The sequence below is a fragment of the Melitaea cinxia genome, chromosome 12 (assembly GCF_905220565.1).
Source record: "Melitaea cinxia chromosome 12, ilMelCinx1.1, whole genome shotgun sequence".
NCBI classification, from domain to species: domain Eukaryota; kingdom Metazoa; phylum Arthropoda; class Insecta; order Lepidoptera; family Nymphalidae; genus Melitaea; species Melitaea cinxia.
In genome coordinates this window covers 11,968,516-11,987,512 of record NC_059405.1, presented here as the reverse complement: position 1 = coordinate 11,987,512, position 18,997 = coordinate 11,968,516, and the positions used below count along the sequence as shown (strand labels likewise).

Below are 18,997 nucleotides of genomic sequence, written 5' to 3'. Positions count from 1 at the left end.
CTGACATACAAACAATTGACTCCGAATATCAGGAGCTTAAATTAGACAAAGCAGCGACCGATCTATTAGAATCTAGAAGAACTTCTTATCCCACGCCTATGAGTATGAACACAGAAATGTTTTGGGGCCACATTTTAAAAATTACGAAAGCTGATACGAGTAGGTCTAAAAAGTATCCGCACTTGGTTGGGCAAAGGCCATGATGATTTTGCCTGTCTAATACAAGCTTGTGAGCGTCTATTTTCACAAATGAACAATATAAACACCGACCTGCGGATGAACATGTTGCTGCAATTCTACATGTGAAACAGGCAGTTACAGAACAAGGTGGATGCGTCAATTTTACGCCACCAAATATATGGTAAAGGCAGCACAAAGCTCGACAACTTTATATAAAAAACACTGACGCCACAGAAAATTAGAAGCTATAATTGGTTAATAAATATTTCAAATAATTAATTTGCCCTTTTTTATTTTAAATTTTCGTACGAATTATGACTCCATCGATTATCAGAATTTAAAAAAAAAATACAAAAACAAATAGCAGAATTTAGACGAGTAGCTGGCATAATGTTCGATTTAAATCTGGTCACACTGATATCTACTCAATATTCAAATAACTATGCAAACATACGATAAAATATATTATTAAATTAATTAAAAATTAAATTCAAATGCTAAATGCGACCAAAGATTGGTCGATATGATAACACTTTTTTGTACGAAAATGTGGAACATTGTCCGACACATAAATGTCATTTGAGTCTTGTCAGTCAATTAACAGTCACAAGATAGAGTCATTCCCATTATGACCTACTTCTAAGCCACCTTGGATAATTGCCACTTTTTTTTGATGCAGAAGAAAAACATAAACGAGTTTTTAGAAAAATCTTTATGTGTTACTTATTGTTTGTGAAAACGCATAACACTGTTATAAATGATACCAACTGAAAGAAAACAATTTATTTCTTTTGGACCTATTACTCAAAAAAGTATATATGATCATATAAAATAAAGATTTATCTCATTTGGTTTATGACGTGTTGATAATTGTTTACAAAGGTATAAAAAACTGGTAGAGTTTTTTCCTTATTAAATAGTATTAATAAAACCGTTTTAATTAATGTTTAATAATATCACGATAAAAAAAAATCAAGTTTTCATTCTATGAATAGCCATTTGGCGCAGTTTGTAGTGCTTTCTGCTCCGCCCCTTAGAGAGAGTGGGTATAATTTTTGTATTTATACTTTTTATTTATATACGTAATATTTCTATGTATGTATATTTATAAATAAAAAAAGTTAGCTATAGCAGACGCCTTTTACCTATAACACAAGCATTAAGGTTGCTTACCTTAGAAACAATTAAATAATATATAGAATATTATATATTGTATAATATATTTATTTTTTTTTTTTTCGTATCGGCTTTTTGAATCGGTTATTGCAAAATGAATCGTCGATATTATGTATCGTTTCTAGACGTCGGGGGCACGGTTGTGACGCGAGTTTCCGAGTGAAGGCGTGGCAATGTTCGAGTAATAGAAATTTAAAACACGTGACCGTCTCTAGATCTTTACAAGTATCTATATTATAATTTATGACAATTAAAATTTTAATCATATGCAAATAGTTTTTATATATGTATTAGAAATATAAATAAAATGTCATTGCTGATTTAATTTTGCAAGTCTGATATTTCATTATCTGACAAAGAAAGAAATAAAGCGAAAAATGCTAGTTATGATTAAATTAATAACAACATTTTATAAAAATAAATAAGTTAACTTACATTAAACTCTTTTTGTATGGGAGTCAGCAGCATCCCACCGGAAAAAATAATCCCATCTACAATGAAATTACACATAAATGATGCCGCTACCACAACCCATCCCCAACCACCATCTGGTGGTACCACCTGAAACAAAATGTTAAAAAAATTAGCTGTGTCGTCAGGCTAACATCTGTATTTATTTTAAGTAAAAAAATTCATAATAATGCGAAACAAAGTATTTTTAACATAATGACATGTTAGAAACTAGACCACCTGCGCACTATCGCTTACGGTTAATAATAGCTGGTTACTACGTTTACGGTTAATAATCCCTTTACAATATCATGATTTATAACGTACAACCTTTAGAATACAATAACAAAATGGGCTCAGTTGATTCCGGGATTAACATTCAAACCATCTCTTCTGCTTGTAAATATTAGGTAAATAGACCAGATATAAAATGTGTAGTTAAAAAAATGTAAATTTCCAGAAGTTACAGTCTCATGATTATGAAACACAAGAACACATTTTTAATCTGAATACAACAATACTTTTCTTTTACAATAAAACTTAGTAAATTATCTCATTGAGTAAAGTATATTATCTCATTGGGTAAAGTATATTAGCTCATTAAAAATCAGATAGAGTTCAGACTAAGATGTATGTTATAAAATAAAACATAATAAGACAACTATTTGTATTTTGTACTAGTCTTAAAGTAAACTATAAAGTTGTTAATAAATTAATAATAAAAATAAATATAATTTCGTAAAGAACGAAAAATAAACACGTTTACAAATGCAAAAGAAAGCGATACATCACGCAGTCTTCTTCGCTAGCCGTTTTTACGTCTCCCAGTTCTTCCGAAATTTTGACAGACGTTATTACACAATCAGGCATTCTGACGTTAATTTTTTATGAACAATCACGTACTTAGTTTTTTCTTACAATTTTTTTACTTTTATATATGAAATAATTAATATTTGAAATAATAAATGGTTTTAATTTTTTTAAAGTCACTATAACAGGGGAGCATTTGTATCATTAGGGTGAAAATATTCTGTCCAATTCAAATCTAATGATGGAAAAATTACAAGAAAATATTATTGTTTATATATTGATTTACTATTTTCGTTTGCAACAATCTGTTTAATTTTATAAAGGTAGTAACATATTTTGGTGTAAAATGTTTTTATCAGAAACGGTGGTGTCGAGTTGTAATTCATATTTAAATATTAATATACATACACATACATACTAGCTTTAAAATTGTAGAAACTAGATTAAACTAGATTTTTTAAGTTATTTTTCAAGATTGTTAATAGCTTTCGTAACCAGTTATTAAAATAATCAGGTACAAATAAACCTTATGAATATAATTATAATTTTTACAATTTATATTTTAGTTCCTAAATAACATGTGAAAAATCCATTAGGCATTTTAGCTATATAAGTCTATTAATAGATAACCGTTTTTTATTTGATTGGGTCCGTTGTTTTTTATTTTATTTTCAGATATAGGACTTGTTAACTTTCCTTCACCAAATAAACTATTAATCAATATAAATTTCACACTTCACTTCACTTCAGTCTATCGCAGTCCACAGCTGGACATAGGCCTCCCGAAGTTCGCGCCAGGCATCCCGGTCTTCCGCAAGCCTCATCCAGCCTACACCGGCAATCTTACGTAGATCGTCGGTCCAACGGGCCGGAGGACGTCCCACACTGCGTTTGCTAAGACGCGGTCTCCACTCTAGGACCCGTGTACTCCAACGGCCATCGGTCCTGCGACACAGATGACCAGCCCACTGCCACTTCAACTTGCTAATTCTGTGGGCTACGTCGGTTACTTTCGTTCTCTCGCGGATAGTCTCATTTCTAATCCTATCTTTGAGAGAGACCCCAAGCATAGCCCGTTCCATTGCACGTTGAAAGACCTTAAACATGTGGACCAGTTCCTTCACCAGTGTCCACGTCTCGGCTCCGTATGTTAACACGTGGATGCGGAATCTTCGAAGTGAAGACTCGACGGAGTCTGCCAAACGCCGCCCAGCCCAACCGAGTCCTCCTATCGGCCCTCCTTCTCGAAGTTGTTGCGGCCTAGTTGGATAGTATGGCCTAGGTAAATATAATCCTGAACAACTTCGAGAAAGGTACCATCGACCGATACCGGTATCGGTATGACTTGGTTGTTAAACATAACTTTCGTCTTATCCAAGTTCATACAGAGACCGACACGTCGGGAGCACTCGTTTAGGCCGACCAGCATTTGGCCTAGCTCATCCAGCGTCTCCGCAAAGATGACAATATCGTCGGCGAAACGAAGGTGAGAGATGAATTCACCTATATATAAATTTCAGTTAGTAGGTAATTATTACGTCTTTTACATGAATCAAAAATAAAACTAGTTTTTATTGAAACAAAACTATTTTAATTATACGTATTCAAATTGTTAAAGTATTCCTTATGATGACTGACATTCAGGCTGCGAGCATCTCTATCAATATTCTTGTTGATTTTTCCACAAAGTAAACAATTTATGTTGTATCTGACATATTGTTCACCTTTACAATGATATCAAAATATATGTTCCAAAAATAAACACAGTCCAGATAATAACATCTATAGTGAACGAAAAAGCTCTTTTAAAAATTTTCGTTTTATTTTGCCACATTCTATGTAACGTCATTTTGTTTTCGTCTGTCGATTCAAAGTTACAATAAAATAAGTAGAACAGTCATGGAAATTTCAACAAATGCTACGGTAATAGTGGCTAATAGACAAGCATCAATCAGCTTTTCAGCGATCTTGCGTAGTCTCCTTTTTCGTCTTATTTTTTTTTCAAAAGCTGTCATTGTAACGTGTGAAATTAATTTCGAAATGAAATTAAAGTTTGAAGTTAAGTTTATTGAACTGATAACTCAATTTATTTCTATTCATCTATTTATTTATGTTGACACTTGCCTCATTTGGAATTAGTCTTGATGGCGTTTGAAAATTTTCAATTTATTATTTAGGTGAGTCACAGGTGCAAGCTTCTATACATTCTGATTTCTTTTCGATTGGATCCGTCTGTATTCTAACAGCTTTTCTATGAGAACTTGGTGAACGACATTGGATTTTTTCAAATCCAGAAAGAACTACGCAGATGTGATAGCTTACTATCCATACTATTATAATATTTATATAAGGTTTATAAGATATTGACATAGCAAAAGCAAGATAGATTTAAAGGGCATGTTGTTGAGCTCCATTTTTTATTTTAAATTTGGCTGTGTTGAATTTTTGTTAGTTTGACGGGTAGTGACAGGATATATTTTCGTCGTTTCGAAATAATGCGAGCATGCCAGTACAGTTTGTAACGTAAACACTTTATTATTACAATATCTTTCCTATATATATATATATATATATATATATATATATATATATATATATATATATATATATATATATATATATATATATATATATATATATATATATAGGATATATATATATATATATATATATATATAGGAAAGATATGGTCGCCTAGTGGTCGACTTTCGACCATAATAATGAATTTAAATTATAAGTTTGAAAATTATTATGGTTCTGTTGCCAAATACTATCTGTTATTATACTTCCATAATCACAAATTTAAGTAATCTATAATCTATTCTGAATTTGACCACATACTTTAACAATAAACAAAAGAGTATATATGCGTGCGTGTGTCAAATACATGTATTTTTTATAAAAAAATTAGCAAATTATATTTAATGGCATTTAGAGATCGCGCTAAAAGGAAATTCAAAATTTGTCCTTCCGAAAGTAATCTCGAAAAATTCAAAACTCTTCGTAATCGATGCAACCGTCTTTGTCGTGCCGCCAAACGTCAATATTTTCACTCTTCTCTCCAAAATAGAAGTACTGCAGACGTGTGGAAATTTTTTAAGTCCGTGGGTATCAGTAAATCACCTATCCTTTCACCTAGCGATTTTGACTTAGATGCTCTCAACAAATTTTTTTTTCCCAATCTCCTACGAGACTGTGTTCTAATGTCAAAAAAGGCACTCTAAAATATTTATCAGAATTACCATCACCCAATAATCCATTCTCCTTTACACCTATAGCTGATTCAGATATTAAAATTGCAGTCCTTTCAATTTCATCGCAGGCCGCTAGCAATGACAACTTATGTTTGAAAATGATTACGCTGATTCTTCCTTTCTTATGACCGATTCTTAACCATATTTTTGTACATTTATGGAAACAAGCAAATGTAATTCCTTTGCCTAAAGTTACCAATCCTTCTTCTTTAGCTAATTTCCAACCTATTTCCATATTGCCTACTCTCTCTAAAGTTTTTGAATGCATTGTCCGCAAGCAGTTTGCTTTCTTTTTATACTCTAATGATCTTCTCAATTCATATCAATCTGGCTTTCGTCCAGGCCATAGCACAACTTCGGCTCTTATCGACGTAACTGATGATATTCGCTTAGCCATGGAGAATAAATCGCTTACAATCCTTATACTTATTGATTTTAGTAATGCTTTCAATTCTATCGACTTCGACATCCTTCTTGGCGTACTAAAATATATTAATACTTCTTTATCCGCGTTAGCGTTGTTTGAATCTTATCTTCGGAATCGTTCACAGCGCGTTCAAGTAAATACATCATATTCCAACTGGTGCAACCTTACTGTGGGAGTTCCCCGAGGTGGCGTACTTTCCCCTCTTCTTTTTTCAGTTTTTATTGACTCGATCACCAAGGTCATATCTTCCAAATACCACTTATATGCTGACGATCTGCAAATATATCGCCATTGTAAGTTACATGATGTCGCGTCTGCTATTATCTCCATCAATGATGATCTAAGGCGTATTACTGAATGAGCTGATAGTTTCGGTCTTTCTGTTAACCCGGGAAAGACTAAAGCATTAATCATAGGTAGTAAACGCATTCGCTCTCGACTTGATATAGCTGAACTACCCCCTATTACCGTCGAAGGCGTTTCTATTACTTTTTCCGACTCGGCTAAGAACTTAGGTGTTGTTTTTGACTCCAATCTTAACTGGAATGCTTATATCAATGAGGTCAGTCTACAAAAATTTTTTACCCTTCAAGAATAAAGTTTCTCTTGTGCAAATTCTCATACATCCGATCATTGATTGCGCCGATGTCACTTGTATAGATGTCACCGAAGAATTAATTAACAGGCTTGAGCGACTACAAAATTTATGCTTGCGTTTCATTTTTGGCTTAAAAGATATGATCATGTCACTTTCGTAAGCAGCTTCAATGGCTACCTATCCGCCATCGTAGAAATTTTAGAATACTTTGTTTCCTTTTTAAGACTCTTATTAATCCTCGTTCTCCTTCGTATCTACGAGACCGCTTTTCTTTCTCTCGCGATGATGATTCTCCGTGCAGATCTCTTAAACGTTCTCTTCTTCAGATGCCCACCCACCGTACCGATTTTTATTCTTATTCCTTTACTGTACATTCCGTTAGACTTTGGAATTCCCTACCATATGAAATTCGCGATTGCAAAACACTATCGCTATTTAAGAAAAGAGTGAGAAAATTCTACCTTAATCAATCCTAGTCTAAAATCAAGTGTCCAGTTTAATTAAGTGTCCTTATGGGTATTGGAATATATTATCGTATGTATTATATTATGTATCTATATGTGTATGCGTGTATGTATAAGTATCGTATTATTTGTATCTACGTGTGTATAGATTATTATGTATGTGTGCATTTATATATTGTATAATTATGCATTTATATTATATTTTTATTATCTACATGTTTAGATTGTACACGCTAATTTTGCGACTGTTTTATAAGTTTCCTGTAGCAGGACTACTGGAAGAGATTCCATCATGGGGTAAGTAGTGCCTTGTACTAGCATTGTTTATAAGAGCTATTTCCTTTTGCTATCCTAGTGTACAAATATTGTTAAATTAATTAATTAAAAAATTAGCATTCTGCACTTTTTTTATGTAAACTATAAGTGTGCGAATTTTCATACTCCACCATCCACGTAATGTTCGTAAAAAGGGGTACAAAGTTTTTGCCTCACGTATTATAATATATATAAATAATATAACTAAGAAATTATTATATTTCTTTTATTGAGTTTTTTTATTCACTAAAATAGTTATATAATTCAGAAACAATTGGGCTAACAAGCGCAGAATATTAGCCGTTAAAGTCAACCTATTTGGGGGATATTAAAACTTAACTTATCATTAGTTATGGCGGTTTTTTCAGTCAAGTGATCCTTTATTTTGAAATGGTAGAAAGTATGTTAGTTTATGATATTAGCTATGTTCTTACCAGTGCTGCCTCTGGTTCCGAGGCATCGCTGGGTGAATCTCTCCCCAGGCCGCTCTCATCCGACGAGGGTGTCTCGAAGGGACGCTCATCTGTGGCGACTCTCTGTACCATGGTATAGCCTGAAATTAATAATAACGACCTTTATGTTGTTACTTTTGTAGCGTTTGCGTAATGTAATAAAATCATATTAAACTTAATATGAAAAAAAAAATCTTTAGACTACTTTTTGATGATGTAACTTTTAGCTCAAAATATTGTTTTAAGAAAGGGGTTCTGAGACAGTCAATTGCAATTTATTTAAAATACTACACAATTGATAATTACAGTTGTTAATGTTTGCAGTTGAAACAATTGGAATTTTTTACGTCATTGAAAACGATTTCAAAAATTTTAATTGATTTGCATACGTTATTGAAAAGCTATTATGAATTTTTTTATTCACGCTTATTGACGAGAGAAGGTTGTATAAAAGTTTGTCAAATGATCGAAACAAAGCATAAATATTTGCAAAAACATTAAAAGAAAATCTTCAATGCTACATCAATTACAATTGTCAGTAGCATTGCATTCTTTAAAATTGTAATTGATTATCTCGATCTTTCATATTTTAAATGAAGTAATTTATATATTTTTAATAAGTATAGTGTATTATTTTTGAAACTTTATAGGTAGTTTTAGCATCAGTGATGATAAAAGTTCAATGTCTTGTTTTTTTTTTTATGTCATCTAATAGGCTTTAGATCTGTTTTAAGAGATAAGGCGAACTGCAAACAAATCGTTTGGTCTCTATTTGTAATTATATTAATACAGTATTTAAATTGATTGTCTTGTTTTTAAGTTCTATAAAGATAATATACCTGTTTTTAAGATGATTCTTTTGTATTTAGAAAGGAATTTAGATACAGGTTATTATTAATACTACGCTACAACTGAAACGAGCGAAACAAATTCAAGAAAATTCCATCTATAACAACGTCATTGAAGAAATACGACATATATGTTACTTATTTTTTATAAATTAATAATTTAATTTTTTGTTGAATTTTAAGATAATCGTTTATATAAAATCGATAATTATAATAATTATATCTAATGAAAATGTAAGCGCGTCTCCTAAATTTACTTGTTTCAACAAAAACCTAAGCATACAATATACTCGTTCAGTTGTGACGCAATGGTTAACGTTTTTTCATGGACAAATAATTAATTATAATTGAAAAGCGAATTGAACAAACCGAAACCGGATTGTTTCGACCGCGGTTTCATTTTAATGTTTAATAATACAAACATTTTTATTACCGAAAATTGAGCAACAATTTATTGTTTTATTATCGAGTCAATATTTGTTTTATACTTGACAATATGGATATGGGACCTTTCATAAAATACTTTCGCAGACAAGAGGGGAGAGGAGTCTCACTTGACGTAACAAAATACTAAGCAGCTTTTAGTTTTATTTTATGTAACTAAAGTTTTTTTTAGGTCGTCTAGTGTTTAATAGTGATGGGAGAAATCGAGATTCTACTTTACAGGAAAACAAACATGTATACCAAAAAACGTGCTTACGTACATTGGTACTCTATAAAGATGCAACGATTATTTGCATTTGCATATTTGAATTCGAAATTTTGTTTATATTTTATTGTATTATGTATATTATTTCCATAGACGGATATGGAATCATAATACTGCAGATAAAATTTATATTCGTTTTTTACTTATATTTATTTGTTTATTTATTTATTATTTGGAAAAACGACAGCACAAATAACAAAACATAGCAATAGTACCAAGCAACTTTTGGCTATGACAGGTCTTTACGTAAAACTATATCCTAATCTTGTTGTGTCTCGTGGACCAATGACTTCCCCTTTTTCCTATCATGCCCTAATCCTTATTAAGTGCAAAGTACGTCCTCCCAAAATCAGAGGCAAAGTCCTTCTACAGCGCAATTTCAAGCAGTTAGATCTAGAACGCTTAAGGTAGGAAAGAACTGTAAAGAACATTACAGTTCTTATATATATAACGCAAACGACATCAACACTATGGTTCATTCACTAACTACTGAACTGATTAAGATTTATGAGATATATGCCCCCGTAAGACCTGTACGAATTAAACTTGCTCCAGCCACGTGGTTAACTCCTTTCATCAAGAAGACCATAGCTAAGCGCGACCGGGCTAAAACAGCATATAAAAAAATTGCAACCCCTAAAACTTTAACCAAGTATAAAACTCTACGTAACCTCTGCAACAGGATATTTAGGGATGCTAAACGCCGCTACATTCATAATTCAGTTCAGAATCTTACCCCAAAATTCTCACTTCACTACTCCATCTCTTAGACACCCATGTTAAAACATCCACTCTTTCTATTTTAAATAGTCAGGCTCCATCTAACCTACCTCAGTTCTTCTTCAAATTAGTCAATGCAGAAACGGTGAAAAAGTGTGTCCGCTCTATCTCCACCAAGGCTATTGTAGTTGTTGGGTAGTGTAGAATAAAAAACATAACAGTAGTGACAATCTCAGTCTTGAGATGATTCTTCCAGTGCTAGAGAACATTGCATCTGTGATCACACACATCACTTCTCACTGTCATGCAATGTTTTCTCATCGCTCTGGAAGAAAGCAATCGTCATACCATTACCTAAAACTTCAAATCCCTCATCTCCTGCTCAATATCGCCCTATATCTATCCTTCCCATTTTATTAAAAGTCTTGGAACCTATAGTTCACCAATAACTCTATTCTTACCTTATTTCCAACTCTCTATTATGCCCCTATCAATCTGGTTTCCGTCCCTCCCACAGCACTGTTGGAGCGATATTCAATGTAACGGAGGACATTCGGTGGGCTATGGATAACACCAGGCTCACTGCAATGATTTTGCTGGACTTCAGTAGCGCTTTGAACTCTGTAGACTATGACATACTTCTTGGCACTCTTCGTTCAGTTAACATCTCACCTACTTGCATTGACTGGTTTCACTCATATCTTTCTGGGCGTCAGCAGTCAGTAGCGACTGATAACAACTCATTCAATTGGTTAAGTTTGACTGCTGGTGTTCCACAATGCGGCGTACTTTCCTCGCTACTTTTTTCTATTTTTACTAATAATATTTCAAATGCTGTTTCTTCTCCCTTCCACCTATATGCAGACGATTTACAAGTATACCGACATTTTGGACTGACTAAGTTAAATAAGACTATCGACCACCTTAATAAAGACCTTGCTGCAAGCTATGTATCGGCCAAATCGTTTGGACTTATTATAAATCCCATAAAATCTCAGACAATAGGTATTGGTAGCAGCCGTCTGAGAAATCTTATTGACTGGGAATCAATACCTCCTATCTTGTACCGTGGCACACCGATACCCTATTGTGACAAAGTTAAAAACTTAGGCTTGATTTTGGATAAAAACTTATCTTGGATAGCTCATGTCAGCGAAGTCAGCAAAAGGATGCACTTTCCACTGTCTTAAGCGTCTTCAATACTTTCTTCCACTTAAAACCAAAATTTTGCTTGCGCAATCCCTTCTTATACCTATCCTCGACTATGCAGATGTGTGCTATTTAGATGTGACACAAGAGCTACTTATTAAATTAGAGCGTTTACAAAATCTTGCGATACACTTTATCTTTGGTTTACGAAAATACGATCACGTCTCCCAATTTCGGACTCAACTTAAGTGGCTCCCAATCCACATTCTTTCTTTTCTTCCATGATCAAAATTCTCCCTCCTTCCTTCGGTCCCGTTTCCATCATCTTCCTACCCCAACACGTTCTAGGAGGTCTTGCATCACATCGATACTTGAAGTCCCCAGACATGACACCAACTTCATACTCAATTCCTTCACTATACGTGCTGAACCGCTTTGGAATCGTTTATTAAAAGCGATCCAAGAAAGCACTTCAATTTATGCTTTTAAGGACAAGCTAAGAAATCATCTTTTCTCCGAATTCAGGAACCTCTCATAATGGATATACTCTCAATATACATACATTTATTTATGTATGTATGTATTTTATGTATGTATGTACATATTAATGTAAGTGTGTATGTAGTCAAGTATACATGTATTTTATATTATTAATTCTAAATAAGTTTATAGATTTATAATCACTATTATTAATCACTCTTGCACTTCTGTGCCCCACCATAACAGCAGTTTTCACCACCATGGTAGAGATCTCTTCTAGAGATAAGTTCGCCCTTGCCAACTTTCTTTATAAATATGATTTTTACTTGTTTCTTTAAGTGCAATCAAGAATATAATAAGAATATATATGCAATCAAGTATTTATATATATATATATATATATATATATATATATATATATATATATAAATACTTGATTGAATAATTTTGATTATGTATTTCATGGGGAAAGAGACATTTCTATTCTTGTAGTAGGTCGTTAGCAATAGTTTTATTAATTATATAAAATATTTGTTACGTACATAATATAAGACATAAATAATTGATAACGCAACATCGCATATATATTTGCAATGGAATACTTCGCCTCTAGAAATAAATGAAATGTCGTTTACATCGTAAACCGTGTGACCTGCACGATGTGACCACAGATAAGAATACGAGTAAATCACAAACACCACTAAAAGTGTAATAAGTATATGAAAAGTTACTGTGAACAAGATAATATTCAACAATTGTAACCTCGTGTAAACATTATGAGGTTTTTTTTTGTTAAATTTATTGAAATTATATGAAATGCAAATGTAAGTGCGTCTCCGCACTTCACTTGTTTCAACAAAAATCTAAGCAAACAATATATTCGATAAGTTGTGACGCAACGTTTAACGTTTTTTTCATTTTTGAGGTTTGATAATTATAATTTTTCAATATTAGACGTACGACAATATTTGACATAGTTTGTCAAAGGCATTTACGTTTTTACTCGTAATAGGTATTTTTGTATAATTATGATAATTTATTAAAATACCTATTACCCACAGTTTCTATAATATTAGATCATAAAAGTTTTTTAAATCTTGATTGAATTGTAAAAACCCCGCTTTACAATCAATAGAGTATCACATTCCATCTATTTAAGAAGTTATTAGACGCCGTCGCAGTGGAGCATCGTTGACCTCAATAATATCTAATGATATTAATAAATTATATTACTTTTTTATTCTATTTTATTATACAATTTATAAATGAAATAAAAGCGAAAGTTTTAACAGGAAGATAATTTTTTCTTAAACTCTGTATGTTAATAATTATATAGAGATCCCAAACACTATAGTGCGTTCAACGAGCCGAGATACCAAATGTAAACAAACCAAATGCGAGGTCATTCAACTATGCAGGGTTTTGTAACCTTTTTTTATATTTACACAAACATTTTAAATGTAAAATATACTTATATTTTGTAATTACTGAATTAAATATAATTAATTAAATATAATTATGTATTTAAGATTTGAAACTTCTTAAATAATAATTATCGAAATATAAAAATCACCCGAGCGCTTCAGGACAGGAAATGAAATAAAAATAAATAATACAAATTCAAAGGGCCGTACGCGGTCCGATTGTTTTCAAGGCCAGTTAAAATATCGTTCGACCTTGCAGAGAGACGTGCAGCAGATAGCAAACAAACAAGATAGAAAAAGATAGACTATATTTTGTTTGTTCCGTCGTCGCTACGAAAAAATGATGGGATTTGTTTACATTTGGTATCTCTTCTCGTTGAACAGACTTTACATAAGCTTTTTTTATTTCATAATTGCAACATTATTTGAAGTCACATTGGTGAAATTGCAAGGTGTAGCTGAAATAAAAGTAACTTGACATTTAAGGAAAATAGCTGTTAGCAACTGTGTCGAACACAAATATTTAAAGTTATAATTGCATAATTATTATCTTGTTTAGGTTTTGAGTAGTATCTGTCATATCTGGTTCATTATATATATTATATTATCGTATATTATATTTATGAAGTTTGTGTACATTTTTACGCTATATGTATTAAATCATTGTATACCAATTAGAATAAATAAAGGCTTAAATTAAAATTTATTACCTATCACAGCCTTGTAAATAAAAAAAATATACTAGATTTATGTATTTTACTTTAGGTAGGTACGTAACTTTATGATAAGCAGATATCGTATCAAACTAAAACAAACATCCAAAACTTTTCTGGTAAATCATCAAGTCTTTACAGAGCATTATGTAACTGATAACTATTTAAATCATATCAATTAAATAAGTAAAACAAATGAAATGAAACCTCAAGTCACGTTTACAGTAGTAAAATGTACCTACTTTAGATAACTTTGGCGACTGACACTTGTTATCCTGCAACAAATAGTGAAGTGAAAATTATAAATCTTTAAGTCGCAAGTCTAGAGACATCCAAGCATTATTTAATTACACATTCAAATTTCTATACATGGTATACTATATATGGTACATACATGTATGGAATATTAGTACGCTAGTTAATTAGCAACTTAATTGCATTCGTCGTACTGTCTTTCGTTGATTGCCAAATATTCCTAATTTCAAATGCGCTGTTGCAATACTAGTCAGATTAGAAGATGAGATGACAATCTCTAAAGAGATCATCCCATACATGCGCTTCAGCCCATCACAGTCCACTGCTGGACATAGGCCTCCCCAAGTTCCCATAGTCGCCACGCTGGGCAGGCGAGTTGGTGACCGCAGAACTGCCTTTGTCCGCACCGAAGACGCTGCTGCCCGTCTTCGGCCTGTGTATTTCAAAGTCAGTAGTTGGATGGTTATCCCGCCATCGATCGGCTTTTTTAGTTCCAAGATGGTAGTGGAACTGTGTTATCCCTTAGTCGCCTCTTACGACACCCACGGGAAGAGAGGGGTGGCTATATCATTTACTGCCTTGAGCACCCAGCACATTAGAGTAATTCCTCTTCAGGAGAATTTAGATTGTACAAATAAAAGTAGAGTTAAGTTGTACAATTTACACTTGTATATTAAAACAATAAACTCATATAAAAAAGAAAGAAAATTCAGAAATATTGTAATGTCTTCCATAAATATAAGTATTTAAAGCAACTCCATTTTAACTAATCGGTTCCTATTATACTGATATGAATTTCTGATTTTACATGTTTTTCAAGTCTACATCTTGAAATATTCCAGTAGACAGCCATGTTCAATGGACATTCATTTTCATATAAGGAGCGTTTTATTTCTACCAACTCGAACTATAAAGCCTATACGAAGGTTTTACTGATTATGTTGAACAAATAGATAATCTTTATGTTTAAAGAGAACCGAGAGGTTTATTGGAAAAAGTAATTTCAAGAAATAATTACAGATTGTTATTACTGGAAGAAAGTCGCTAGATCTACATTTATAAATAGAAATTATTGTGTTGTCGATACATTTTGACTACCTATTATTACCTATGCCTAATTGGCTTGGCATCGAACTTTTTTACTGTAGATGTTGATTGCATAATTGTTGGCCTTTTTTTCGAACATGCACGCTTAACTTGCTAGGTTATATCTATACAAATAAATAAAATTGGAGTGTCTGTTTGTAATATTAAAATAACCGCGTACATATAACGAAATACAATTTTTTATAATTTTTGTCTGTCTGTCTGTCTGTTTGTTCCGGTTAATCTCTGAAACGGCTGGACCGATTTTGACGGGACTTTCAATGGCAGATAGCTGATGAAATAAGGAGTATCTTAGGCTACTTTTATTTTATTTTTTTTATAACTACGAACTGAACAATTACTATTTTGTTAAATTCCACGCGGACGAAGTCGCGGGTACAGCTAGTATACAATAAAAATGGCGCGTGCTCGTGCCGCCATGGACGCTGACCTAACCATGGAATGACACACTTGGCATACGCTATTGTGACTGGGGCCTAAGAAAGTTTCTATCTTTACATAAATAAATTAGTATACTTGATTAAATTCTCAAAATGCGCATCAAAATTCATTTTTTTAACTTTTAGAAGCGCCTTGTTACCCTACTCTCTACCAAACGCTCTCTACCCTCTACCAAAATCAATATAAAAAAAGAGAAGTCTGTATGTACAGTTCGTAATACGTTCATAACGTAATAACTTAACTTACTAGTTTAATAATACATCAAGTATAATATTATATGATACCTAAATAATTTAGTTAAAGCAAGTGCTAATGCTACGACCTAATTCAATGTCACATTTTGTGATCATACATAATCATTATATTATTTTGATACAATTTTATTCCTAATATTGTTTTGCAATGGTTAATTATTGAAATTCATAACATTTATTAATTACTAGATCAATTTATACAGTTATCTTAATATTCTTGTACCATAACAGCGTTACAATTCAGCGTTAAGATTCTTAAAATGCAAATTTATCGTAATATATAAATGATTACGACTGACCTCGCTCACCAATGACCGTGCGCAATATGCTTTATTAAAAAAAATAGTGTAAAATATTTTTAGATACAGATATAGACATACAGACTTAACATTTTAATGTCGATCAGGAAAGCTTGAATATTTTAATAGAAAAAAAAACTTTATTAATATTAGTTGTCAAACGAGTCTGGGTATTTTAGCATTTTGCCAAAAATGCTGAAATATTGACAAATTATAATAAACTAATTGGGACAAGTTCAGGAGTCAATATTTCGTCCTTTAACTGATTGACCACTTAATTATTATTATTCCATAAGTTAAAAAACCTACTTTAATTATTCCAATATGTAGTAAGTCACATATAAAAAATTACTCGAAAAGTAACGTCAAATCAAAACGAGTGAAAATTATATTATTGAATTCAATTAGATTTTGAAGGTAATATTCTCTATTGTTGTAATAAATCGAACCTAGTTTTGAGATTGTTTCTTAATTACAAAAAGTCATTGTAAATTAATGATATGCGTAAATATGCCAATTTAAATATTTAAAAAGCACTTTAAAATTTAAATCATCTTGGTTAGTAGTCTTATAAAGTATGCATATTATTTTTTTCTATTATTCGACATAATAAAGTGTTTGATGCTTTTTATAATAAGCCTCTAAGATTGATAAGCGCAAATACTTAATTTAACGATATGTTGATACTAAAAAAATCTAGTTTAAAATAAGAAATATAAGAATAATTATTTTATTTATATTAAACATTAAAAGAAAAAAAGGTTTAGCTACGTGTCATTTCATTGGGGCAAAATCAATCAATTTGTGCTTATTTAGCACTATCGCCATCCATAAAGCCTAAAGAAGAAAATAAAGAAAAATATCCGTAAATATTACGTTGAATTCGTAAAAGCTTAACACATGTGAAATATAAAACTTTAAGAAAAAAAGAAAGATATAGATAAAATTTCAATTTGGTTATAAATATATATTTGTAGGATACCTACCGTGAAATTCTTGGCTAAATCCATTGAAATCCAAATCCAGAACTGAGCGATTTCCTAACCTATCTGGGAGCGACATAGCTTCATCTATAATCTACAAACACATTGCCATTTCAAATTATCATAAAACATTATGTAAAGTTTATAATTTTTTTAACAATCATGGATATAAGATGATGTAAATAATCGAAATATTATACTATTTATAAGTCCGGTCGTGCTCTCTTCTGTCGTCATTTACTCGATAATTTTGTTGAACTCTGATCTTGAATGTATCTTAACAACGGCCGATTACATATGTATCTTTACATTTAAACTCGTCTATCTATATATATATATAAATGAATGTTTGTTTGTATGTCCTTTATAGAATCGTAAACTATGCATTTGATCATGTCATGATCTTCAGCAAAGTGTTGTGCTTGAGCCCACAAAGGTCTCTGAGTTGGTGCGACAAATCAAAAAGAGTAGCAACGCGCGCAGGGTATAGCTAGTAGGTATTATATGAATATTATTGAGATGTTAGACTGTCACTAGCTTAAATAAATATACAAAAAAAAACATACTACTTTGACTAGTGCAGTTTGTAGTGACCCTGCTTTCTGCTCCGAGGGTTGTGGGTTCGATTCCCACCCCGACTCTGGGTGTATATGTGTGTGTGCGTGTGTGTATCATTTATATGTTTATCGAAAAAAAATTAGTAATTTTTAACTAGACCATTCGGCTGTTGCCTATAACACAAACATTAAGTTGCTTACTTTAGGAACAGACGACCGTGTGTGTATTGTGTAAATTTATTTATTATATATTTATTTATACAGTAATAATTAAAAATGAAGAATGAGTTAAATTACGATAGTAGCGGAGTTATAATGTGAATAATATAGATACGTACCTAAATTTATATATACATTAAGTGTAATGAATTGGTTAGAGGTTTTATGAATTCGGTTACAAAATTTATGTCAAAGACAACGTCGACGTTGTCTGGTTCAGAAATAGAAAACTAAATAATTTTATTATTTAATAGATTAAATAATAAAAGTTAGAACTTTTAAAACTAGTTAAAGTAAATTTAAACTGTCTGATTCTTATTTTCCAAAATACACAATCAAACGAACACGTACACAATCAAACGAACGTTTCGAGTGATATCGATATTGTAACTGTGCTGAATTGCGTTAAAATATTATGTTTATTTATCATAATGTTATGTAAATTTTCAAGTTCTATGTCATTAAAGCACTTGTGTAGCAGGTTCAGGTTTTATTGATCAGGAATTTATTATTGTGCGACGTATACTTTGTCCTTTCAACGTGTTATTTTCTGCGGATTGTTACGAAACATTATGAAACATGTTAGCATGATTCAGCCTGTGACATCCCACTGCTGGGCATAGGACTCTTTTTCAATGTAGAAGAAAGATCGGAACTTAATCCACCACGGTGCTTCACTACGGGTTGACGGATATATTCCCGATATAATATAT

The 18,997-nt window shown here is 31.9% G+C and overlaps 1 protein-coding gene across 1 annotated transcript in view; it reads right to left on the bottom strand.

Annotated features, from left to right (window-relative positions):
• LOC123658316 (monocarboxylate transporter 3) overlaps positions 1 to 18,479 on the bottom strand; it is a 31,015-nt gene extending 12,536 nt beyond the window's left edge. The window contains exons 1-4 of the mRNA XM_045593754.1: positions 18,404 to 18,479; positions 17,512 to 17,602; positions 8,109 to 8,227; positions 1,792 to 1,917 (exon numbers count right to left, since the gene is read on the bottom strand). Coding sequence (XP_045449710.1) covers positions 1,792 to 1,917; positions 8,109 to 8,227; positions 17,512 to 17,587 — 321 coding nt within the window. The 5' untranslated portion in view covers positions 17,588 to 17,602; positions 18,404 to 18,479. The remainder of the gene's footprint in view (positions 1 to 1,791; positions 1,918 to 8,108; positions 8,228 to 17,511; positions 17,603 to 18,403) is intronic.
• Between the last annotated feature and the right edge of the window lie 518 nt (positions 18,480 to 18,997).